Source organism: Ahaetulla prasina, chromosome 5 (assembly GCF_028640845.1).
Source record: "Ahaetulla prasina isolate Xishuangbanna chromosome 5, ASM2864084v1, whole genome shotgun sequence".
Lineage (NCBI taxonomy): Eukaryota > Metazoa > Chordata > Lepidosauria > Squamata > Colubridae > Ahaetulla > Ahaetulla prasina.
Window position 1 is genome coordinate 95223515 of NC_080543.1, and position 25582 is coordinate 95249096.

The following is a 25582-nucleotide window of genomic DNA, read 5'->3' on the forward strand; positions in this document are numbered from 1 at the left end:
TTTTTGCAAGGTTTTCAGAGGCTGCAAAGGAGCATTCTCTGAAGCCGCTTCAAAAAAAAATGTGCCTTGTGTGAACTGGAGTAACCTCAGGTAGGGTGCAGGGGCTTGTCAACAGAAAGAGAACACTGCCTAAAGGTAAATGCCATGCAGCAGATCCTAGGGAGCACTGAGCTGCAGGAATAATTGGGCCATTCCCCAAGGCTCACATACCTTGGGAACAGTGCAAGGTGGCCTTTTTGAGTGGAACCAGTGGCACTAGAACTGAAGGCAAAGCCCAGGTCTCCATTTTTAGGCTTAACCTTGATGCTGTTGCCGAGCGCCACTCTTCAGAGTGGCTTACTTCTGGGGAGATAGAGAATTTGTTTTTTTGTTCAATATGTGGGTGTGTGAAAGAGTGAGCGACATGTCAGCAGAGTTAAATTAGGCATTTTCCAATTTTTTGACACACCAAACTCAAAAAATTTACTATCACTAGCCTAGATCATTACAACAGACAATGTCTTAAGGAAAGTTTAGTTGTTCTCGATACAGTCCCTTCCCATACCACCAAATCAAGAAACACTACATCTTATCTCCCACGGATATCCACCCTGTACAGGAAATTTATAATTTTATACACTAGGGAACCAGATACTGAGTTTCTTGGTTAATGCTATATTTATTCTAATATATATTCAAAATTTGGGATAGTTAATAAGAGGATAACACGTATCTATACAATTGTTCAATTTGTGCTCCTTTCTCCCAAGTATAATTCACCCTAAAGCAATGACCTGTAGCCCATAAAAATTTGTATCCTAATTCAGCAAGGCTTTCAACTAATATTGCAAGACACTTGACCATTTTTGTTTCTATACCATAGTAATTTAAAATGGCATGCAGCAGATCCTAGGGAGCACTGAGCTGCAGGAATAATTGGGCCATTCCCCAAGGCTCACATACCTTGGGAACAGTGCAAGGTGGCCTTTTTGAGTGGAACCAGTGGCACTAGGACTGAAGGCAAAGCCCAGGTCTCCATTTTTAGGCTTACCCTTGATGCTGTTGCCGAGCGCCACTGTTCAGAGTGGCCTACTTCTGGGGAGATAGAGAATTTGTTTTTTTGTTCAATATGTGGGTGTGTGAAAGAGTGAGCGACATGCCAGCAGAGTTAAGTTAGGCATTTTCCAATTTTTTGACACACCAAACTCAAAAAATTTACTATCACTAGCCTAGATCATTACAATAGACAATGTCTTGAGGAAAGTTTAGTTGTTCTCGATACAGTTCCTTCCCATACCACCAAATCAAGAAACACTACATCTTATCTCCCATGGATATCCACCCTGTACAGGAAATTTATAATTTTATACACTAGGGAACCAGATACTGAATTTCTTGGTTAATGCTATATTTATTCTAATATATATTCAAAATTTGGGATAGTTAATAAGAGGATGACACATATCTATACAATTGTTCAATTTGTGCTCCTTTCTCCCAAGTATAATTCACCCTAAAGCAATGACCTGTAGCCCATAAAAATTTGTATCCTAATTCAGCAAGGCTTTCAACTAATATTGCGAGACACTTGACCATTTTTGTTTCTATACCATAGTAATTTAAAATGGCATTCATGTAGCTAGACTGATTCCATCAGACATGTACATTATGGATGGAAACTACTCAAGGAGAGAAGATATCTGGAATGAAGGAGAAACTTCCTAATAGTGAGGAAAATTAAACCAGTGGAACAGTTTGCTTTCAGAAGTTCAACATGCTTCATCACATATGATATAGGGTCTCCTGCTTGAGCAGGGGGTTGGACTAGATTCCCAACCGGGGGTGGGGGGTGCGAGATATTCCAGGGGGTGCAAAAATGTGGGTTTAAAAGTGTATATGCATAATTCAAACCAGATATTATTTTTTGTAAGGGGTGCGAGAATATATCAGAAGCATTCTAGCGGTGCAGGATACAGAAAAGGTTGGGAACCGCTGGTCCCTTCCAACTCTATTCCGACAGCCATGTTTAGTGTTTCACGTGCTTACTACTGTCCGTTCCCTGGATTTGCATTTAGTTGACACTTGGGCTTCCGCCCTCGCCCCCCCCAACACCCATCGATCCCTTGCAGCATCACCCTCATTCCTCGCGCCGCTAACCCTCCTGGCCCCGCCAGCTTCGACGGGAGGAATTGCTGTCATGCTCCCAAGCTCAAGGGCCAGCGGTGGGCTGCCATAGAAAGGAATGGCTGGGATCGCTGTCTTATCTCATCTCCTGTTCAACGCGGGAACCCTCTTAAAATCGTCTCGGACAGTTGGCCGTCTAGAGCAGGGGTCTCCAACCTTGGCAACTTTAAGACTTGTGGACTTCAACTCCCAGCTGGCTGAGTAATTCTGGGAGTTAAAGTCCACAAGTCTTAAAGTTGCCAAGGTTGGAGACCCCCGCTCTAGAGGACTGGCACCCCCCCCCCACCTCCGGTTAATTGCTTCCGCCATCCAAGTGTTCTGACACTGCCGGGGAACGACAACCCCAGAGCTGACCGAGCGCCCAGGAGCTCGAAAGGCGAACACGTTAACCCTAAGCCCCCTTTATCTTCTAAGACTCTATGACTTTCTCCCCCTAGAGCGGCAGGGGAAACACCAAAGCGCGCGCCGTTCTGTCCCCCCACGCGGCTGCCCGCGCGCAATGCATGCCGGGCCGCAGCTTCCTACTCGTCAGTCCTCCGAGGCTGCGTCGCGCTGACATCCGTCTCTTCTGCCTTTTTTTTTTTTCCTTCCCCTTCTTCAGCAACCCCCCCTCCTCTCTTCCTCCTCTTCCTCCAAGATGGTGGCGCTGCGTTCTGGTTGATCCAAGAGGAAAAGGCGGAGGTGCAGCGCGGCCCTACTCAGCCGCCACCATCTCGACAGCCACGCGCACGCCTAGAGCGCCGACGGTCTTCCCATTCCCAGGCCTCGCCTGGCCCGGCCTAGCGCCGTCCCCGCCTTAGCCTTCGGCGGCTCCCCGCGCGCTTCACGTCCTTTTGCAATTGGCCGCACGGCCTAGCCTAGGCGTCGGCTGAAGGAGCAATCATCCGCCTGCCCAGGGTCCGGAGCTGGCCGGTCTCGCCAGAGCCTGCCGGCTTACAGCGGAAAACGACAGGTAAGTCGGCGGCTGGGCAAGCCGTGGATCTGGGCTCGGTGTGCACGCTGCCCTTTCCGCTCGAAAGGCATCGCGCCGGCCTCGGCAGTCGTCTCGTCAGGCCTCTCTGCCCGTCAGAGCCCCTCGGACCTGCTCGCGCTGTTAAGGGGAGACGGCGGCGCCTGTCCCCGGTGCGAGGAAGGGGAGGTCGCTCTACTCCCCGCGAAGGCGCTGCTTGCCGTCCGGGGCTGAGCGAGGGGCAGCCGCTGGAAGTACCTTGGGGCCAGGTCCTTTTATCGGCGGCGCGGTTTAGCGCAAATGCCCGCCAGGTGCCGAGAAAGAATGGTACGTTTGGGCGACGTTAGGCCGCTGTCCCGGACACACGTTCTTGGGAGATTAGCACAACTGAACACAATGCAACTTCGCTTGGGACGGGCAGAGGGTAGGATTGTGCTGCGAAAACGAAGGAAATGGCCTTCCTGAATCGGATTAAAGGACTGTTCAACCCCATCGGTTCTCGCAGACTCCGGCTGCCGGTTTTGGAGCCTGCGTTGAAAATGGGGCATTTTGCTTGTCAGTTCAGGCCTCCTTTCCTCCATGGCCTCCACCCACTCGCTACCCGCCACCGTCCGCACACAATAGTGAGAACTCTATGGGGAGTTACTGTATCTGAGATTTAGAAACAGTTTGCCCATGGACTCGGTGCAGTTTTTGAAATTGTGCTGAAATATAAATGGCTGCATCACACGAGAGTAAGATGGTTCATTATAGTATCAGCAGCGAAATCAACTTTAAATTTTCACAGTGTTGTGTAGATCCTGTACAGCTGAGCTTTTTCGTCGTTTTTAAAAAGTTATCCTAGGCTTTATTTGACATCCACTATAAAATAGCATAAATCAGTGCAGTTGGCAAGCATGTGATAAGTAATGCCAAAGAACCATAGCTTAAAACATAAATGTAAAACAAAGACTGTGTTTGGAGTTAATCTACAAGATTCTTGTGTCTTGTAATGTGACAACTGCTTATGAGAAATATTCATGTAATTTTTATTATGCTTGATTTTTCCCCATAGAACAAGTAAGGTAATCAGGTAATTCCTATTCTGAACTATTTAGATGGTCAGTGTTGATATGATTTTTACCTTTTTCTGAATGCAATATGTTTTGTTTTGTTTTGTTTTGCCTTCCTTATTTGTTTGTTTTTGCCAGACAGAAATCACCAATATTAAGGTAACTGACATGTAACCTACATTTAGTTCTTTACCTCAGGGTACATATCCAGTCTTTACTTTTAGACAACATATAATATCAACAGTTCATTAGTCCTAGTTAATCTTGTGCTTTTTAAAGTTTAAAGTTAATACTCAAGTTCTAAATTCCAACTGTATTTTTTTATCTTTCCTTTATTATTTTTGAAAGTAGCTCAAAGCAACAAACAGTACCTATACTGGTAGTCCTCGACTTACTTCAGTACATTTAGTGACCATTCAAAGTTACAGCAGCATTGGAAAAAATTACTTACGTTGTAGCATCCCCGTGGTCACGTGATCAAAATTCAGATGCTTGGTAACTGACTCATATTTATGACAATTGCAGTATTCTGGCATCATGCGATCCCCTTTTATGACCTTCTGACAAGCAAAGTCAGTGGGAAAGCCAGATTAATTTGACAGCCATGTTGATAATTTAACAACTGCAATGATTCATTTAACATACGTGGCAAAAAGGTCATATAATAGGGCAAACAAACTTAACTGTCTCACTTAGCAACAGAAATTTGGAGCTCTGGTGTGGTCAAAGACTATCTATACTCCTTCCTTCTATTTTCTCTATAACAACAACACTGTGAGGTGGATTGGGCTAAGAGAGCAATTGGCCCACAGTCACACAGCGTTGTAGAATGATGTTTTAATCACTAGACCAGGGTAGTCAACGTTTTTATACTTACCGCCCACTTTTGTATCTCTGTTAGTAGTAAAGAATTACCAGTTCCACAGTAATGCACCGTATATTGTCATCTGTGCATGCCCCTCACGCATCGTGGATTGGGTTTGGGGGATGCCGGCAACCTGCTCTGCTTGTCTGTTATAGCTGGGTGGTGTGGGCGGAGATGCACGAGCTGTTCTAGGACAAGGCTCTTTCGTTTGCGGTCACACTAGCGCCATTTAGTTTCACTTACATAACGTGAACTAAACTTATGCGCGGGCAATACAAATAGTATATTTTCAGAAATTTAAATTGTCACGGGGAATTTTATGAAAACCTAATGAAAATGTTTTTAAATAATGCTATGATTTTTTTTTTTAAAGTCAATTAAATTTAAAAAAAGGAAAGTGCTTCAGTATCGGACAAAACCCCTACCTCCCACCATGAAAGCTGGAACGCCCACTAGTGGGTGGTAGGGACCAGGTTGACTACCACTGCACTAGACTTCAATGGCTGTTTAAGTGTGGGAAAGAAGGAATATGCTTGTATTTTCTGCTGCCCGATTGTGGTCCCAGTGGTTAGGCTTTGCCACCCATTACAGCTTGGGGTTGAATTGTTGAAGAAATGGAACCTATTCTATATATGCGCTTCAAGATTTTGGTTACCACCTTTAAAGCGCTCCATGGCTTAGGACCCGGGTACTTACGGGACCGCCTGCTGTTACCCTTTGCCTCCCACCGACCCGTACGCTCTCACAGAGAGGGTCTCCTCAGGGTGCCGTCCGCCAAACAGTGTCGGCTGGCGGCCCCCAGGAGTAGGGCCTTCTCTGTGGGGGCAGCGACGCTCTGGAATGAACTTCCCCCTGGCCTACGTCAAGTGCCTGATCTTCGGACCTTCCGTCGTGAGCTTAAAACACACCTATTTATTCAAGCGGGACTGGCATAATAGTGTAGAATTTTAAATTTGGGGTTTATTAATATTTTAAAATTTTAAAATCTAAATTTTAATTTATCAGCCTTTATAATTTGCTATGTTTTAAATGTTGTTTTAATTGTATATATTTTGTTTTATCGTTGGCTGTACACCGCCCTGAGTCCTTCGGGAGAAGGGCGGTATAAAAATTTAATAAATAAATAAATAAATAAATATGTATATACCGTATTTTTTGGAGTATAAGACACACTCCCCCCCCCCAAAAAAAAGTGGGTGGAAATGTCTGTGCATCTTATACAGCTAATGTTGCCAAAACCTTGCCCACCTGCCAGCTGTTTTCAGCCTCTGCATATTGTGTTTTTGGCCTCTACACACCCCATTTTTGGCCTTTGTGCATCACATTTTCGGCCGCTTCCAGTCGGTGGGCTGCAAACGTGACACATGGAGGCCAAAAACGGGACATGCGGAAGCTGAAAATGCGATGCGCTTTGGTACCGGTCTAAAATGAAGTGTGCGGAGACTGAAAATGCAATGCATGGAGGCCCAAAATGGGATGCACGGAGGCGGCAGCAATGGACTGACGTGATCCCCGCAGCCAGGAACAGCTGATTGGAGGTATTCTGGGAGGCCGATCCAACCACCAATCAGCTTCTAGTGCTAAATCAGGCTGCGATAACATGCTGAAGCTGACCAGGCTGTTCGCTATTTGCTGCAAGGACGCTAGCCAGATGAATACCAATGGATGCTGGTAGGCAGAGGCAGATTTTTTTTCTTGTTTTCCTTCCCAAAAATTAATGTGCGTCTTATACTCCAAAAAATACGGTAAGTGTCTTTTGTGAAATTAGAAACTTGTATGTAGAGATTCCTGAATTACAAGTCTCTGTATGTTGAGCTGTTTCAACACAAAAACAATTGGAGGGGAGGGTTCTAGCAAGATTAAGCCATAACCTGAGGACTGTATCATTTGTATTACAAATGTATTACTTCTTTTTTTACCTCAGGTCAATACTCCAAATATTTGTCTGATCAAAAAGAATACAACTGAAGTTGAGTGATCTTTGTGAAATTTAAAAAACCCCGTGTAAATTAGGATTCCTAGCAGAAAAAGATTCCTGTTTAGTTTTTTATAATTTGGACACGTGTAGAGTTGCTTGATAGGGACCACCTTTGGTGGGAAGGTAACAGCATTCCATGCGCCTTTGGCGTTGAGTCATGGTGGCCACATGACCACGGAGACGTCTTCGTAAAGCGCTGGCTCTTTGGCTTTGAAACTGAGATGAGCACCGCCCCCTAGAGTCAACAACGACTAGCACGTATGTGCGAGGGGAACCTTTACCTTTTAGAGTTGCTTGATGAATGCCATAATATATTAATTTTATTTAAATAAATTAATGCAACCACCAAGCAGAATCCAGATCCTTTAATTCAGATAAATAAAAGTGAAAGTAAGTTTAGTTTATGCCATGTTATTTTTCATAACTAGATTAAAAAGGAATACGTGCATACTTTTACTAGTAAATCAGGTGGCTTAAGAGTAAAATTTGTTAAGGATAGAAATACCAACATTGTATGAAGATCCAATACTTTGACCACTTAATGAGAAGAATTCACTGGAAAAGACCCTAATGTTTGGGAAAGTTTGAAAGCAAAAGGAGAAGGAGATGGTTGAGGATGAGGATGAGATTAAATAGTCTCATCAAAGCAATGAATATGAATGGGCAAACTCCAGAAAATGGGAAGACAGGAGAGCCTCAGTAGTCCACAGGATTGCTAAGAGTTGAACACAGCAACTGAAAATAACTAATGCTGTATTCTTTTTTTGATAAATACTTCTTTTTATCATCAGGAGATACCTGGAGAGAGTACTAAAGAGCAGAATTTTTTTAAAAAATAGATTGTTCAATAGTTCATATGTTGATTCAGTTCTGATTTTAAATATCACCAATTTCAAGAATTTGCAGACTGAGCATGGACCTCAAGCAATTTCTTCTTCAGATTTTAACTTGCAAATTTGGAGTAATGGAGTTTATTGCAAGAATATTTAATTTTTGGCCTATTGACCTCTCTATCCTTTGGAAGTTCAAAATGACTTCTTTGGAGTTCCTAGGTAGCCTCTGTTTAAAGCACTGATAAATTTTGAGATGTGATTTAATTGTGCAATAACATTGTTGCTACAGTTCTAAAATAATATGAAAAATGTTTTCTAGAGGGTGAGTAGCTTGATCCAGAAAAGGTGCTCTGTGAATTTAATGAAGGTGATTATCCTGAGTTTAGTAAAATTATGAATGAGATGCATATTTTATTTTTTTCTGTTAATGGGATGCCTATTTTGATAGTTATTGGCATGTAATGAGTATACCAAAACTGACAAGCTCTGACGTCAAATGTTAAGAAATAGTCTCCTTTGAGCCGAGCTTGATTGTTGATGACTTCATGTTCAGATCCATGTAATTTTATAAGTAACAATGCAAAAGTATTTTTGTTCAAAAGTCTTGTATTTACTTATCATCTTAGCTGATATTTCCAGGTAGGTAGTTTCCTACTCTTAAATATTAACCATCCTTGCTTAGCTTTTTGAGTTCAGTCAGAATCTGCTACATACCACCATCAAATGGTTTATGTGCTGATTTAAATGTAATGTTAAAGCATTACACAGTAAGCCTAACTAACCCTGATTCTCTCCCTCCCTTTATTTTCAGTTTTACTGAACAGTAAATTTCAGAATATTAACTTCTGTTCTTGATTCACCAAAGCCTATGTCATGTTATTCAAACTTATACTAAACCCAGACTACAGTATGTGTCAACCTAACCATTGCTTCACTAAACATAGCTAGAAGTAAACATCAACAAAAAAGTATATAGTTTGTTTTGGATAGTAGTGACACATTAAGCTCTGGTAGAGATTTGCATAAAATAGACAAGCATCTCATTTAAATTTTGCATTTTTTTAGAATGCCCTAAAAGCTCTAACCAGCAAGAATATCCACAGAATGTTTTCCCTATATATACACCAGAGTTTGGCAGATAGCAGTGTAGTATTTCCATTCATAACTGAAAACCTCAGTAGTATTAATATACTTTATGTAATACACACACACACACACACACATCTACCATTTTGCATAATGGCTAACTTCAAAAGGTGACCTATCAAAACCAGGAACATACATTCAGGCATTCATTCCATTTGTATGCTACCCATCTTGCCTAGAGGTGACTACCCACCCTTTCTATAGCAAAGACTTTATTGAAAACAGTAGTTAACTTAGTTAGCTGCCAGATGTGCAACCAAGAGTAATTTTCCTCAGTTCCTACATTAGTTAATTTAAATCTCTTGTGAATGCAACTACAACATCCTGTCTGATCCAGGTGAGTCAGTGACTGGAGCCCATCAGCAATATATTCTTCCAAACATATGCTTAAATAAATGGCTACTAGTTCTCATCCCCTTTTCTCTTGAGAAAAACCAGTAATGGGAATGGAATTACTCTGGTTTCTGTATAACTGGCTATGTTGGAAATGTTTTAAAATCCAAAACCAATCTCAGCATTCAGCACACTTCAAAGCCTTGAAACAGTGTCTCTTAAAGTTTGGGTAGGGAATTTATTCAAGGCTAGGAATTCTTGCAGCATAGCTCTATGGTTAAAAGGTTTTGGATATCTTATTCTCCAAGTGGTTTGGACAACAGTTGCTGCAATCCACTGCATTGACTGCTGGAGGATATTAATTAAGGTGGTTATTGAGCAGATATTACTTGTGGTTCCTGGATCCGAATTACAAAAATCCACTAGTTATCAGTGTCAACTTCAAAGCGTGCTCTCAAGAGTGCTTGCTTGCTTGGTTCATCAGTCGGGACCTTGACAATCAGTAGAGAAAGTTGACTATATCTCTCTGCTATATACCCGCTTAGGGAATATGTAAAGCCAAGAATAGGGCTCCACCCGGACTAGATGGTCTACCCCGGTGAGGGAAACGGTAACGAGCATATATGGGTGTCAGGTGAAAAGGAGAGATAAAAAAGACTACCAGGGGTGGATCGAGCATACGTGATAAGAACATGAGGGTGAATGTACCAATATAACGGGTGCGACCAAAGGCCTTGGAAAGAGCAAGTGGGGAGGGATGGAGGTTTTTTTGTGCTCTGATTGGCTGGGGATGTGTCCTGTTTGGGTGGGGGCTTGGTTGTGCTCAATTTAGTCTGTGTTGCAGGGGGATTTGAGCTGGTGAGCTGCATAGCTGTTGTTTGGCTTTGTGGTGGTGCTACATCTATGTCTACATCTACAACAGCTATGCAGCTCACCAGCTCAAATCCCCTGCAACACAGACTAAATTGAGCACAAACCAAGCCCCCACCCAAACAGGACACACCCCAGCCAATCAGAGCACAAAAAACCTCCATCCAATCAGAGCACAGCCAAGCTCCCACCCAATCAGTTCAAACCCCCACTAGCAGTTAAAAGGAAGAAACAGCTGCGATCACACATTGCTCCCAGAAGCACGAAGCTGAAGCCTGAAGATGACGAATGAGACTTCGTCGAAACGTTGCCAAGACATTTCCAATTTTACACGGGAGAAAACCCGAACAACCAAAGACCTACATACAAACACCCGTGAAAACCTCAGAAAACATATATATACACACACACACACACACACACACACACACACACACACTAAATAAATAAATTTGCAAAATTATTTATTTATTTATTTAATTAATTAGATTTTTATACCGCCCTTCTCCTGAAGGACTCAGGGCGGTTTACAGCCAGATAAAACAGAACAACAATAAATAAATACAAGATAAAATAATATTTAAAAAAATTATTAAATTTGGCCCAGATTAAAATATATTTAAAACAGTAAAACCCACTAAAAATTTAAAAACTGAATAAAAATATCTAAAATTCTATGCCAGTCCTGCGCGAATAAATAAATATGTCTTCAGCTCGCGGCGAAAGGTTCGAAGGTCAGGAAGTTGACTGAGTCCTGGGGGAAGTTCATTCCAGAGGGTGGGAGCCCCCACAGAGAAGGCCCTTCCTCTGGGGGCCGCCAGCCGACATTGCTTGGCGGACGGCACCTGTTGTGTCTTGCCCGCCCTCAGAGCAGCCGGGGCCTTCTTATCTGCTCCCGAACACGGAGGAATGTATGCCTCCCGGCCCCAGTCCTGGCTCCATGCCCAGACAAACTGCAGAAGAAGGAGCACCTCCCGGCCCCAGCCCTGACTCCATGCCCAGGCAAACAGAGCAGCTAGACCCCTCCCCCTCCTCCACAGCATGTGAGCCTGAGGAGGGTTTATTACCAACAGCTGATTGGAGTGACCCTCGCATCAGAAGATTGGATAGGCGGAGGCAACAGAAGGAAGGGAGGGGCAGGCCTTAATGAGTGCTGAGTCATGGAGCCACACCCCATGGCCTATATAAAGGATCTGCTTTCTGGCAGTCTCTAAGTCAGGCAAAAGTCGAACTTATCTTGCTGAAGTCACTTACTGGTCTCCTGCCTGCTCTGAGGACTTTGCTAGGACTTTGGGCAGAGCTGCAGAGGCAAGCCTGATTCGGATTTCCCTGACCCAGCCGTCAGCGGAGGAGTGGGACACGACAGCACCCTAAGGAGTCCCTCTCTGTGAGAGCACAAGGGTCGGTGGGAGGCAATCGGTAGCAGTAGGCGGTCCGGTAAGTAACCCGGCCCTAAGCCATGGAGCGCTTTAAAGGTAGTAACCAACACCTTGAAGTGCACCCGAAAGACCACAGGTAGCCAGTGCAGCCTGCACAGGAGTGGTGTCACATGGGAGCCACGAGCGGCTCCCTCTATCACCCGCGCAGCCTCATTCTGAACCAACTGGAGCCTCCGGGTGCTCTTCAAGGGGAGCCCCATGTAGAGAGCATTGCAGTAATCCAAGCGAGAGGTAACAAGAGCAGGAGTGACCGTGCATAGGGCATCCCGGTCAAGGAAGGGGCGCAACTGGCGAATCAGGCAGCCCTGATAAAAAGTTCTCCTGGAGACGGTCGTCAAGTGATCTTCAAAAGACAACCGCCCGTCCAGGAGAACGCCCAAGTTGCGCACCCTCTCCATCGGGGCCAATGACTCGCCCCCAACAGTCAGCTGGGGCCGCAGCTGACTGTACCAGGGTGCCGGCATCCACAACCACTCCGTCTTGGAGGGATTGAGCTTGAGCCTGTTTCTCCCCATCCAGACCCGTACGGCTTCCAGACACCGGGACAGTACTTCGATAGCTTCGTTGGGGTGGCCTGGGGTGGAGAAGTACAGCTGCCTATCATCAGCATACAGTTGGTACCTCACCCCAAAACCACTGATGATCTCACCCAGAGGCTTCATATAGATGTTGAACAGGAGAGGCAAGAGAATTGACCCCTGCGGCACCCTACAAGTGAGGCACCTCAGGGTCGATCCTGCCCCCCTGCCAACACCGTCTGCGACCGGTCAGAGAGATAGGAGGAGAACCACCGATAAACGGTGCCTCCCACTCCCAAACTCTCCGCCGGTGCAGCAGGATACCATGGTTGATGGTATCAAAAGCCGCTGAGAGGTCTAATAGGACCAGGGCAGAGGAATAACCCCTATCCCTGGCCCTCCAGAGATCATCAACCAACGCGACCAAAGCCGTCTCCGTACTGTATACGGGCCGAAAGCCGGACTGGAACGGATCTAGATAGACAGTTTCATCCAGGTATTGGGGTAATTGACGTGCCACCACACTCTCTACAACCTTCGCCACAAAACGAAGGTTGGAGACCAGACGATAGTTTCTTAAAACAGCTGGGTCCAGGGAAGGCTTCTTGAGGAGGGGTCTCACCACCACCTCTTTCAAGGCAGCAGGAAAAACCCCTTCCAACAAAGAAGCATTAATAATCCCCCGGAGCCAGCCTCGTGTCACCTGCGTGGCCAGTACCAGCCAGGAGGGACACGGGTCCAGTAAACATGTGGTGGCATTCAACTTCCCCAACAACCTGTCCATGTCCTCAGGAGCCACAGGGTCAAATCCATCCCAAACAGTCTCAACAAGACGAGTCTCCGACCTCTCACCTGGATCTACCCAATTTTAATCCAACCCATCCCAAAGCTGAACGATTTTATCATATAGATAACCACTAAACTCCTCAGCATGCCCTTGTAATGGGTCCTCCTGCACCTCCTGTTGAAGGAGAGAGCGGGTCACCCGAAACAGGGCGGCCGGGTGGTTATCTGCCGACGCAATGAGGGAGGAAACGTAGAAATGCTTTGCTTCCCTCAATGCTACTAGGTAGGTCCTACTATAGGACCTAACTAGTGTCCGGTCAGCTTCCGAACGGCTGGATCTCCAAGCACTCTCTAGGCGTCTTCTCCAGCGTTTCATCTCCCGCAGCTCCTCGGAGAACCAAGGAGCTGGTTGAGACCTACGCCAGGTCAGAGGCCGCAAAGGCACGACACGGTCTAGAGCCCCAGCTGCGGCCAGTTCCCAAGCCGCGACTAGTTCTTCAGCCGTGCCGTGGGCCAGACCCTCAGGTAACAGCCCAAGCTCCATCAGGAACCTCTCCGGGTCCATCAGGCGCCTGGGACGGAACCAACGTATTGGTCCCGTCTCCCTGCGGTGTTGAGTGGCGGTCCAAAAGTCCAGACGAAGGAGAGAATGATCTGACCGTGACAAAGGCTTGTTGACTAGATCTCCTAAGTCCAGATCATTCAGCCACTGTCCAGAGATAAAAATCAGATCCAGTGTGCCTCCCCCAATGTGAGTAGGGCCATCAACTACTTGCGTCAGGTCCAAGGCCATCATGGAGGCCATAAACTCCCGAGCCGTCGTCGATGACATGCCGGTCGATGGCAAGTTAAAGTCCCCCATGACCATAAGTCTGGGGGTCTCAGCCGCCACCCCGGCAAGCACCTCCAACAGCTCGGGCAGGGCTGTTGTCACGCAGCAAGGAGCCAGGTACGTGACCAACAAGCCCATCTGACCCCTATGACCCCACTTCACAAAGAGGGATTTTTGCTTTACTCTAGTTTACATCTACATAGTTTACTCTATGTAGTTTACAAAAATTAAATAGAATGTATGTAGTGCATATGTACGTCAATAGTTTTTACAGAAGCTTCCACCAGACAGTATGTTTGAAGATTTTGCTGTTAGGATAAAGAAAGCAGGACAACTATTAAACTCTGTAACAGACAGAAGCAAGCTAAGTATATGACATCTTAACTTATTTGATTGGTTTGAAATCAGTGAAATCCCTAGTTCAACTCAAAATGGTTAAGGTTTGTCTGGAGGACAGGAGTATTTTTGTTCACACCTGCTTTCCAGATGCTTCTATCCAAAATCTTCATAATCTGTTGCCATTGGTATGTTGGCTTGAACTAACAAAAATTTCAGACTGCCCAAAACAGTCATCCATTAGGAGAACCAAGTCAGATTCACTACTAAACTTGCAACAACTGCAATGATTGGTACCCTAACATCATGATATTGGTGAAATGGACTTTCAGATTTGGAGGTTTACTTTGGCTCATTATGTCTTAGTTCAAATGCTCAAAAATATAGGAAAAATTACTCCCCCCCCCCTTTCAATTTCCAGGTTTCCCCCAACAAAAGTTGTTTGTGATATCAAACTATAGTTAATGCTGGTTTTTTTAAATGAAAAAAGATACATAGATGAGAGTAGTAAGCTAAAACATATATATTGATGACATTAACATTTTGAACAAATATCATGATTATTGAATAATAGAATGATGCCATATAATTGTTTATCATTATAAGTTTTATGATGAGTTATATTTGTTTTTCCGTATTAAATATATCTGATTGTGAAGAATTGTTCAGATTTGTATATGACACACTGGTGTGTGATTAGTTATATATAATGGCTGGGCACACTTGGAAAATAATTAGATAAAAGGTGTTTGAATCCCTTGTGAGCATGAGATCAGCACTTATCTGCTATTCATTAAAGAAGGTCATTTTAAAGCTTCTGAGCAATGCTAAAAAGTTGTAGTTGCTTTAAGAAATCCCCTCATTAAAATTAAAACAATTCTTAAGTATAAGTTATTTTTGAAAGGTAAACAGCTTGATTAATTTTTATCCTGCTCTAAGGATATAAAAGGAAATTTGATTTAATAGTGACTATGTTTGCATATAGTGCTGAACTATGATTTAGCACAGTTGGGTTGATGCTCTAGGAATGCAGATAAAATGTTGGACAGAAATGAACATCTTTCTTGCTGGGTCCAGCTAGAAGGAGATTCTTGGCAAGTTTACCATATTTGTTTCAAATAATTTTTTTTAATAAGAATTTGTATTTTGTTTAACCAGCTACTTTAAAAATTTTGATTTAATATTGATTTGTTTCAACATTAACTGAGATTTGTTTTACACCAGGGGATTAATCCAAAATTATTTAAAAGTCAAGCTATATTAGATGAAAGTCATCCTTTGGGTGAATTTAAAGAAGAAAGACTCTGGGGAAAATAACACTATCAGAAAAATAATCAAAAATGTGCAGGCAGTCCATGGTTTGTAATCTGCATATAGTCCTAAACCCTTCAAATTCATGCCAGCAAAATTCAATATCATATTTAGAAATAAGAACACTTTTTAACTGTAAACATATATTTAATATTTTAAAAGGGGTATAGTTATTGCTGATAGTTGCCTTACATCCTTTAGCCTCTGAAAACAAAAAACTCTAGTCTATCACAATAGAAATATTTTTGTTTATTTTTGCTGTATTTTTAATATAGTGAGCGAATTATAAAGCCTTGAATGCTACGGAAAGTTTTGTTGTTGTTGCTTGTTGAATTTTGAGTAGAGAATTTCAACTAATAATTAAAAATTAGAAGTTCTAGCTTTATTTTACATAAAAGGAGATACATATTACTACCCCATGAATTAAGTGACTTTAAAAGCAACCAGGATTTGGGAACAGTTTTCAAATAGTACTATAATTCTTTATTCAGTTTTTAAAATTATAAGGAAACACTTTGAGGGGCATGGTAGCCATATTTTTAAAATACAGATTATCAGACCATAGGATTAGTACTAGAGGAATTATTGTTTTTAAAAGGCCAGGCTTCCAATCCCTATACTTTACTACTTCTCAAAATGCGTGCATTTTCAATTTTATATTCTGCCTTTCCATTAAATGTAGGGTTTTGCACAGCCAACAATAAATGAGAGCTTCCAGTGTGTTTATTTTAAACTTTTATAAGACATCTAATAAAATCACATCACTAAAACAGAAAAAGCATATCCTGGATTAAAACTTTTTTGTGCTTGGATGGCAAACACAAGCTTGAATAAAGCATGTTGTAATATGTTGTTTCTTAACTCCCCTTAACAATCTTAAGGATAAATTCTCTTTTCATATTGCTATTAATTATGCCTCTGATAGTGGTAAAACAGTAAGAAGACTCATTCCAGAGAATCATAGTGCCTAGCTAAATATACATGAAAATATGTGATCTTTTAAAAGCTTCATAAGACAAGGATGCGCAATATGTGGAGTTCTAAACTAAAGCTATCAGCAACAATCACTATTGGTCATGCTGACTGAAATTGATAAGAATGGCACAGGTTGCCCATTGCTACTCTTGATCTTATTGATTATAATCAGTATTTATAGTCATTCTTAGAAGTGACCAGCAACTAATAAATTTGTTATAGCAAGGAAATTGAAACCAGTTACTAAATGATTATCATATTCTGAATTAACTAAAAGTTTTCAAAACTTTTAAATATCAATGTGCTTCCTTTCAAATACTTTAAGTGAAAGAATAAAGAAACACATATTTAGGCATTAGACTTAGCTTTGGAAGTAGATTGTTGGCCACCACCAAAATTTGGGAAGGCAGATTAAGAATTAATTCACCAAACTGCGAATCAGTTCATTCAAAGGAAATATTACTCAATTAAGTTTATGGCATACAGTTGCATTAAATATCAGTTTCTCATTGGTGATTCAAGTATTTCCTAAATCATGCTGAATGCTAACTTAATGCTTAAATGCTTACAAATGTTAGTTGTATATTAAAAATCTTACTACAAAAGATATCTTTTTTTCAAGTTGATACCTTTCCCCACCCCAATTCCTGCTGCAATTTCAATCCAGAACCCAAGATTTTGTGCACTTTGGTACAAGGATTATTTAGCCTTTGAGATAATAACAATGTACTTATGGGATATTGGATGTAGATTTTATTATAAGCTGTACATTTTTATTTTTGTAAAATAAAATCTACTTTCTTTTACATACTGCTGTCAGAAACTTTTTTTAAAAAAAGATTGAAATATAACTTGTAATTCACAGCTTTTTTTAAAAAAAAATATTGAGTGTAGAAACAGTATTTCCCAAGTGAGCCTATAAAGAGGCTAGCATTGAGTTTATGTATTTTAAATTATACATCACTATTTCAAAAATTAAATAAGATAATATATTTTAGGTCTGCAACCCACCAAAGGCTATTTGGCAACTGTGCAAGAACATTCTGCTGAAGCAATAGAAAAACATGGTAAGTAGAATAGTTATATCTTGATTACTATATTCCTAGTAGCAAAAATAACTCCACTTACTAAATCTAACTTATAGAAATATTTACAAAGGTATTTATAATCTTCAGTTGCTAAGTATCCATTTTCATGTAATATGCAGGTGTCTATGGAATGTAAGTATTTACCTGTAATAATTGTAAGAAGGGACTTACATTGTTTGATAGCAGTTCTACTTGAATGTTATATGCCAATTGTTTATGGATAGAATACAAATTGAGCCACTTTTATTTTAATTTAACTGTTTAATGAACTTTCATAACACAGAAATGGATTTCATACATTTTGTATGTCTAAAATGTATGGTCATCCATCTGTTATGCTTTTTGTTCCAATAATTTATTTGTATACTAAAAATATTCCTGCTTGTTTCCTTAGAATAATGCTAAAACTAATTTTATACCTATTAGCTCTAATTAAATGAGTTTTAGTCTACTTTTACAATAAAAAGCCATCGAGTTTCTTTGTAGTTCAGTTTGTTATATCTGAAAAAATGCATGCTGAAACTGAAACACGACGTTTGCTGAAGGGAAGTTTCTAATACACAGTTTTAAAGAATCATTTAGTCTATTTTTCTATGTAAGAGCATATGGCTCTTATATCATGTTCTCTACTAATATTTCTATATTGCTAGCAATTTATTTTTCACTAAAAACTTATTATACCTGAGGCAAAAGATACAACTAATTCAATTATATCTCTCTTCTCTGACCAAAATTATGGATTTTAAATGCAGCCTGTATATTGAAAAAGTCCGTGTATGCAACTGCTGTTTCCAACCAAATGCAAATAAACAAAGTTGTAGTCTTTCCAATTGGATTCCTATATGTGTATAGCAAAATACAAGAACCTGGCATTCTATCTATATTGGTACCCAACCAGACGTATATGTACTGTATTTATAACATTCTCCGTAATCTACAGTATACGAACAAAGCTTCTCCATTTAGATTATTAAAGCAGCAATGTCTTTACAAGGCTTACACAACTTTAGAAATTGTTCCAAACTCTAACCCAACTGTCTCCTCATGACTTCCAATGCATAGTCACTTTCCTTCATCCATGCAAAAACCTGAAGACCGTTGCTTTGTTTGCACTTCAATGTATTGTGATGCATCTCTTTTATTGCACAGCCATAATTTGTGAATACCTTAAGAAATTTTTTGGGATTCAAGCCAACTTAATTTTTAATTTAAGAAAAATTAAATAGTAGTATCAAAGGGCAGATCATGTCACATTTTCCAGTGTTGTCACTATTGAGCTGTTTTACTCGCTGTGTAGAGTTTGATAGCCTGAACAGGCAATACCTTACAATTTTTTTATCTCTGCTTTTTGATAATCCCACTTTATAACTAATTTATAGCTTATAGTATTCTAGTTTACAAAATGTTTTAAATTGTTAAAACAATTTAAAACCAACAATTAAGAATTATATATTAAAAGCAATAAGGTAAGGTAATAGAAACGTATAAGACATCGTCTGGTTCTGTTTCAGCAATGGATGTCTTCAGTTGGAGAGAAGAAAGCCAATGGGAGGCCTCAGGGTACTGTGGGTACGAGTATTGCTGAATAATCACTGGCTGATAGCGACATGACAGAGTAGAAGATCAGCCTTACGTTTGATATCAGTGAAGCCAAACTGCAGGAAACAATTGACAAGTAAGCTTGAAACTACTGCAAATATGTGGGAAGAGTCAAAGCATGTCAAACTGTATTGCCCTCTTTTAATATTTTTTGTAAGTAATAGAACAATAGAAAACAATGGTTATCAAACCTTACCTTAGGGTAAAAAGAATGCTGCATATCTTGTGAATGAAGACACAGCAAGTTGCATTGAATTACATATTGCCAAGAATGCAGTCGCTGAATTCATATTCTTATGATTTTTATTATGTATCTATTTTTTATATATTCCTTGACTTTTATATCAGTGGGGATGCAGTCCATTGACAATTAATGTCATTCTGATTAGTGGGTTAGCATTTTATCTGCTAGTGCATTCATAATATTTAATCCTTGTTAGCCAGCTCACATTTGTGAGATGGGTCGCTATGTAAATCAATTCAATATTTTAAAAAGACAAGTCTGAAAAAGGATAGAAAATTCATGCCAATCTCATGATTGGGCCTGAAGCTCTGTCTCATGTTATTAGAAAAACTGTGGTTCTAGATCAGAGGCAGATGACCTCTAGAGGCCTGACTACAACTACTATCATCTGTAATCTTCAATCATACCAGTTGGGTTGATGAAATATTCACAAATGATGATCAAAATTTGAAAATATATGTATGTTATTTGTAATTTATTCATCTATTGAGCTTAGGATAAATATTGAAACAGAGCTTTTGCAAATAAATATTTTCTGCCACTCTAATTTTACCCATCAAAATCCATCTTTCACTCACTTATAGTGATTTTGAGATTAAAAAATATCCCAATGTAGGCATGAAGAACAATCTTGTGCTCTGCTGCACTTCTAAGTTGACCTATACAGGTATTCCTTGCTTAACAAGTCATTAGGGCTGGTAACACTGCCGCTCAGTGACGTAGTCATTAACACACAATGTCATGTCACCATATTGACATACAGTAGTGGTTGCAACAGTTCTGGTCACTGTCATTAAGCAAATCCTACTTGGTCATTAGGTGTGATGTCATATGATCATATTTCCCACCTCCTGCCAGCTTCCTAATTGACTTTGCTTGTGGAAAGCCAGAAGTAAAGGTTGCAAATGGCAATCATGTGACCACAGGATGCTGCAATCATAATTGTAAGCCAGTTGCCAGTGCCCGAATTGTGAACAAATTATTGCAAGATTATTATGATAGCTTCTCCAGTAAAAATAGGGTTCAGCTCAATTCTAACAAAATAAAAAGATGTTTTTTTGATCCTCCTGCCCAAAGCCAAAACATATAAAACTTAAGAAAGTGCCTATCCTGAACTTCAAAAAACAGTTGTTTAACTATTACTCTTTTTCATAAGGAAGGTTTTAATTTTATTAGAAAAGGTCTCGTTAAACCATTGAAGCTAATTCTTTAGATATAAGGAGGAATTTCTTGCAATGAGAAATAAAGGGGGGAAAAACAAAAGAATTCACACTCGATGATTTCCACAAGGGATCAGTTTAGTCATCTTAGCTAAACCAGTTATTACGTTGCAGAAAGTCCTGGGTTTTAGTCTGTATCCAGAATTCTTTGCAAGGAGTTTGCATTGAAATAAGTCATTTGAGTTTGCTATTCAGATGTTGATAGGCAGACTCCCCTAATCCTTCATCTTCTCTTCTGAGTACTATTCTGTTTTATAGAACATGAAGCTAGCCTCTAGGTTTTATTGCATAGTCAAGGAAAATGGTCATCTCTAGCCAGAAAAATCACAAATCAGTTGATGACTAAACTCACCTTCTTAATCTTTGGTACAAACTGGAAGCAAACCGATTTCAGCAGTTATGTTGCTTTACAAATGGGATTATGCAGGAAAAGCTTTCAGGAAAAGTGAAAGTTAATTGTCACGTATTTGGACCTCTTTATACGGTGTCAATTTACAAATGCTTTAGATGGCATTATTGGATCATAGCAACAACTAGGTCTCTTTTACATATTTGTGTACCAAAAGAAGCAGGCTTCAGAACTTTATAGAATTTTGCAGATATGAAATGTTGAACTAATCATGTTTTCAAAATGACTTCTGCCAAGAATGGCTTTTTACTGACCTAACAAATATTCTTTGTTCAAGAATATTTCAGAGTTGAATATAAAAGTCAAAATAGCTCTTAAAAACTGAACTATTGGGGAAAAAATGGATATAGAGTATATAAATTAATTACCATATGTTTATTTATTTAGCATTGTTAAGCCTATGCTTGGCTCAGTACAAGAGGACTGGCGAGAACGTATTTTTAATCAACGACACAAAATTGTGATCACCCCAATGTCACCGAATGGCCACAGCTTGTAAAAGGTAAATATCAAGATAAAGCAAAACTTTTATAAAACTAATATTTTAAATACCAATCAACTGCATTCATAACTATTTAATTACTAAATTTTAGGAGGACACTATCAAGGCAAGTAAATTAGAGATGATAATCCCTTTTTGTATAATTTTGAATGTTTGTGATAATATTTAAAATATTATCATTTCAGAATTATCATTGGAAGATACTTACCTTGGTCCACCATATAGTTGGTGGAACCCATCACTGTCTAAATCTGTTTGAATTCTTTTTAAAGAGAAAAATCCTTCATATAACAAACAAATTTTATCTTTTGCCTTAAAATTTTGTTTTGTTAGGAAACTTGGTAATCTTGCTAAATGCAGCAAACTTGCATACCTTTGCTTTTTCTTTCCTAGGGAGTTACAGTGGAGGTAAAAGGAGTGGCTTGCAGAATGGAGAAGTTGCTCCGAGGGTTTTTGGAAGTGAGCCACCATTTGAAATTGCTAGTTCATGCTGCAGTGTTCAGATTAGTGGGTGTGTGTTGTGATCACATTTTCTGCAGTATATTTCAGGGCTGAAAATTTAAAGCATTTGTGATAAAATTATATTAAATACATAGCAACTAAAAAGGTTTGCAAGTGCTTTATGCTGAACATTTGATTACTCTGTAGTTCTTTCTGGATTACTTAATATAATGAAATTTTTAGAATTTCAAAGCTTTCATACAAATTCCCTGCAAGACAGGGAAGCTGATCAGCATTAATTTAAACAGTTTTTATAAAATCAATAATTTTACACTTTTTTGATGATGAAAACCAGGTCAGCTGTGTTTCTGAAAAATTTAAAAAGACAAAACAAAACACTTGTTTTGTAACATGGAAATTATTTTTCATCTCAGTTGATACTTACGGACTAACAAGAAAAATAAATACATCTTTGAATCAAGGGTATATTTGATGCTCCGTGGAAAGAGGTTTTGAAGAAGTGTTTAGGATATAAAAATAAAATGTCATGTATTTTTTTTTACAATATCCTTTTTAGGTCATTATAAATAACACAAAATAGTTGCTAAATTTTTGTGTTCTCCATCACTCTTCATCAGACTAAGTGTTAAAGCAGGAAAAAGGGAACATTCTGGCCAATAAATCACAGACTACACATATATTCCAAAGTTGAGTTTAGAAGACTCTATACTTAAATAAGAATCTTCTGGTACTGTTTAAAAAGCTGGAAATTAAGATTTATTTATTAATTTTATAGGTCACCTAAATCCACCCGTTTTGAATTTGAAATGTCCAATAAAATAAAATAATATTGATATGCTAAGACATTGACTCAAACGTGACCCAAAGTCGCATTTAATGCCAAGTGAGTTATCTAGGAAGGACCTCAAGGGTTTTACATTTCATCTTCCCTTCAGCATTGAAATTGAGCCTGGTTTATGGCAAACCATTGTTTGTTGTTTACAGCTGGACCGAAATTGTTATTTAGGAGACACTAACAAGATCAATGAGAATGAAAGGTTAGTTTTTATAACTATTAAAAATTAATTTTAAACATCAAATCAAATTGTTGGAATTTTGGAGCTCATTTTATCCAAAAATATACCAGTCACATATACATCTTCATATTATTTCAGAAATCTCAACATCTTTTTATTCTGTTCAGAATGTTTCTGGATGACTTTTCTTTCTCATTTTTAGTGTTAGATTTAACAAACTTTTCAAAGTTTTACTACAGTTGCCCAAATAGATCCTAGTTTCCATTATATAGATATTAACAATTTTCATCATGTGATATACAATACTTTTGACAAGCTGGAGTGATCTACCATTGAATAAAACCATAGGCAAAAGTATATTTATAATGTCATTTCTAGTTCTAGCCCCTAAAAACCTTAAAGGCAAGGAAAAAAGAGGAACCCAAATAGACAACAATAGCAATAAACAAAATGTTTTGAATGTGAAACAGCTTGCATGTGAAATTGGCTGTTTTTATCTTGATTTGCACTTGAAACAGCTATCCCACATTCGAAACATTTTGTATATTCCTAGGTAAAAATTTCATTGCTTCAGCTGTAGTACTATTCAAATAAACAGTTCAGCTGAACTTTGCCTCAAATAATGATATAATATTTGTATAATCAACTAATGTTCATGGATCTGAAGCTGTGCAGTTGAAAAGAGGAAAATTAATATATTCTGAAATTTAATCTCCATACTTAGATGTTTTCATTAGCTCTTTTTTTTTACAAGTTTTATTTGGCTTACAAAACGATATTTAAAGTAGTTAATTGTAAGCAATATGACCAGAGCTTGTATTTATGCATCTCCTGGCTGTAGGCATCCTTATTTGTAAACATCTTTCCTATGAAAACTAGGTATTAGTGAAGCATTAACATCACATAATGTAAAGCCATATCACGGTCTTCTTTCCTACATACAAAGTTGCTTAAGATTTTATTTAAACATTTCAGATCACCAGGAGAACCTCACTCTGAAAACATTGAAACTAGCCGAATGTAAGTATAAACAGCATTGCTAAAGAATGCATTTGGTATATTGTGTGTTAAAGCCAGATGCAACTTCATGGTTGTATTATGGCAGTTTTGTAACAGCTATCTTTAAATTGCATTTTAGAGAAATTACTCAACACAGAAATCTTATTAGGACTGTATTCAACTTTATCTAATGGGGTGCTGTTTAAGCAACAGAACTTTCTTTGAATTTCCTCCCATTGTCTTCCCTGTCTGTGTCCAAAATTTATTCCAGAGAGTCCCCATGATGTTGGACAAGATTTGAAAAGTGGAGGAGTGGGTATAAATTCAGCCTCTTCTTCTAATTGGAAGCTTGTTTCTCCCAGCAGAATGACAGAAATAATGCCCATAATAATTAAGGATTATTTTGGATAATAAGGATATTAAGGATCCTAATGTGCTATAAAATTCAGCTTTCAGAAAGTTATATTTTCAAATATAACGTCATAGTTTAGTGCTTGAGTAATATTCAATGTCCCATTGAACCCTATTAACTAAAATTAAAGTATACAGTTTATTAGGGCTTATACAAGTCCTTCTAAAGAGGCGCAGATCTCCTTTTGAAGGTTATGCAGAGTCCTACAATTTATACATATGTGAAATATTTGTGTACAGTTTCCTACATCAGATTGTTTCAAAATAATGTACATGTAGTTAATAGGCAGTTACTTCATAAGTAGAATAAGATATTGGTAGTCAGGCATCCACTTGGAAGCCTAACCACTGCATTCTGTAGCAGCTGCAATCTTTGGAATACAACATGGGTAGCTCCAAATGGAGTGCCTATGGTAGTTTTGGTACTGTTAATTTTCCACCTTCAAACCAGTAAGGTAAGCCGTTTCTAAACAGCCATAGTTTCCTACTACTCATTATGTGCAACTGCAATTGAGCCATGTCCTGGTTTTTTAACCATAACTTCGATATTTCCAAATTTTGAAGCTTGAGGGGCATTTTAGTAACATCATACATAAAACTATTAACAACGCACCCTTAAAATTAAAAGAAGAAAAGATCATGGTAAACTGTATCATAAAGAAAACAGTTTTTAAAAAATGACTGAATTTTTTTTAATCTAAAAAAGAGTAATTTAAAATAGAACATATTTCAGACATCCATTGCTGCAGATTTAGCAACAATATAGATTTAGTCTTAAAGTATAAAGTTAAATTTAAAGTGGTGTACAATTCAACCTTGATTTAACTGATCGTTTGGGGAGAAAGGGGTCCATTAAATGCCAGTGCTTCTTTAATTTATGTGTACGTAAATGGAATAATTTGAATAATGACACAATTGATATTTTTGTCTTCCATCAAAAGCTTCTTAATATCCAATAAAATAATGGCTGCTTTATTTTCACTATTTGGAGTTTAAAGTAACTTAATTATGAATCTAATATTATCAGAAGTTTAATGGCTTAACAAATCCAGTTTATACAGATTTGTCAGAAAAACAAGCTTTAACCAACAAGTAAGGTCACTATTAAAATTGTAGCATTAGAAAAAAAATTATATAATTGCACTATATGGTTGGATTCTTGTCAAGCTTAAGGTAATAAGTACCCTCATTGAAGGTAAAGCATGGATCTGTCTTTGAAAAAGATAAACTAAGCTTGCTTTGCATA

The 25582-nt window shown here is 39.2% G+C and overlaps 1 protein-coding gene across 5 annotated transcripts in view; it reads left to right on the top strand.

The window, feature by feature from the left end:
* The first annotated feature begins 2718 nt into the window (after nucleotides 1–2718).
* The window catches only part of UBE3A (ubiquitin protein ligase E3A), a 43895-nt gene continuing 21031 nt past the window's right edge, over nucleotides 2719–25582 (top strand). The window contains exons 1-5 of one of the 5 annotated variants that reach the window (XM_058184965.1): nucleotides 2719–3115; nucleotides 17385–17453; nucleotides 18986–19149; nucleotides 21334–21448; nucleotides 23902–23946. In XM_058184965.1, the coding sequence (XP_058040948.1) occupies nucleotides 21429–21448; nucleotides 23902–23946 (65 nt within the window). In that variant the 5' untranslated portion in view covers nucleotides 2719–3115; nucleotides 17385–17453; nucleotides 18986–19149; nucleotides 21334–21428. Of the gene's footprint in view, nucleotides 3116–17384; nucleotides 17454–18985; nucleotides 19150–21333; nucleotides 21449–21841; nucleotides 21960–22894; nucleotides 22948–23901; nucleotides 23947–25582 lie in introns of those variants that run through there. The other 4 variants (XM_058184969.1, XM_058184970.1, XM_058184966.1 and 1 more) reach the window with 4 other exon arrangements.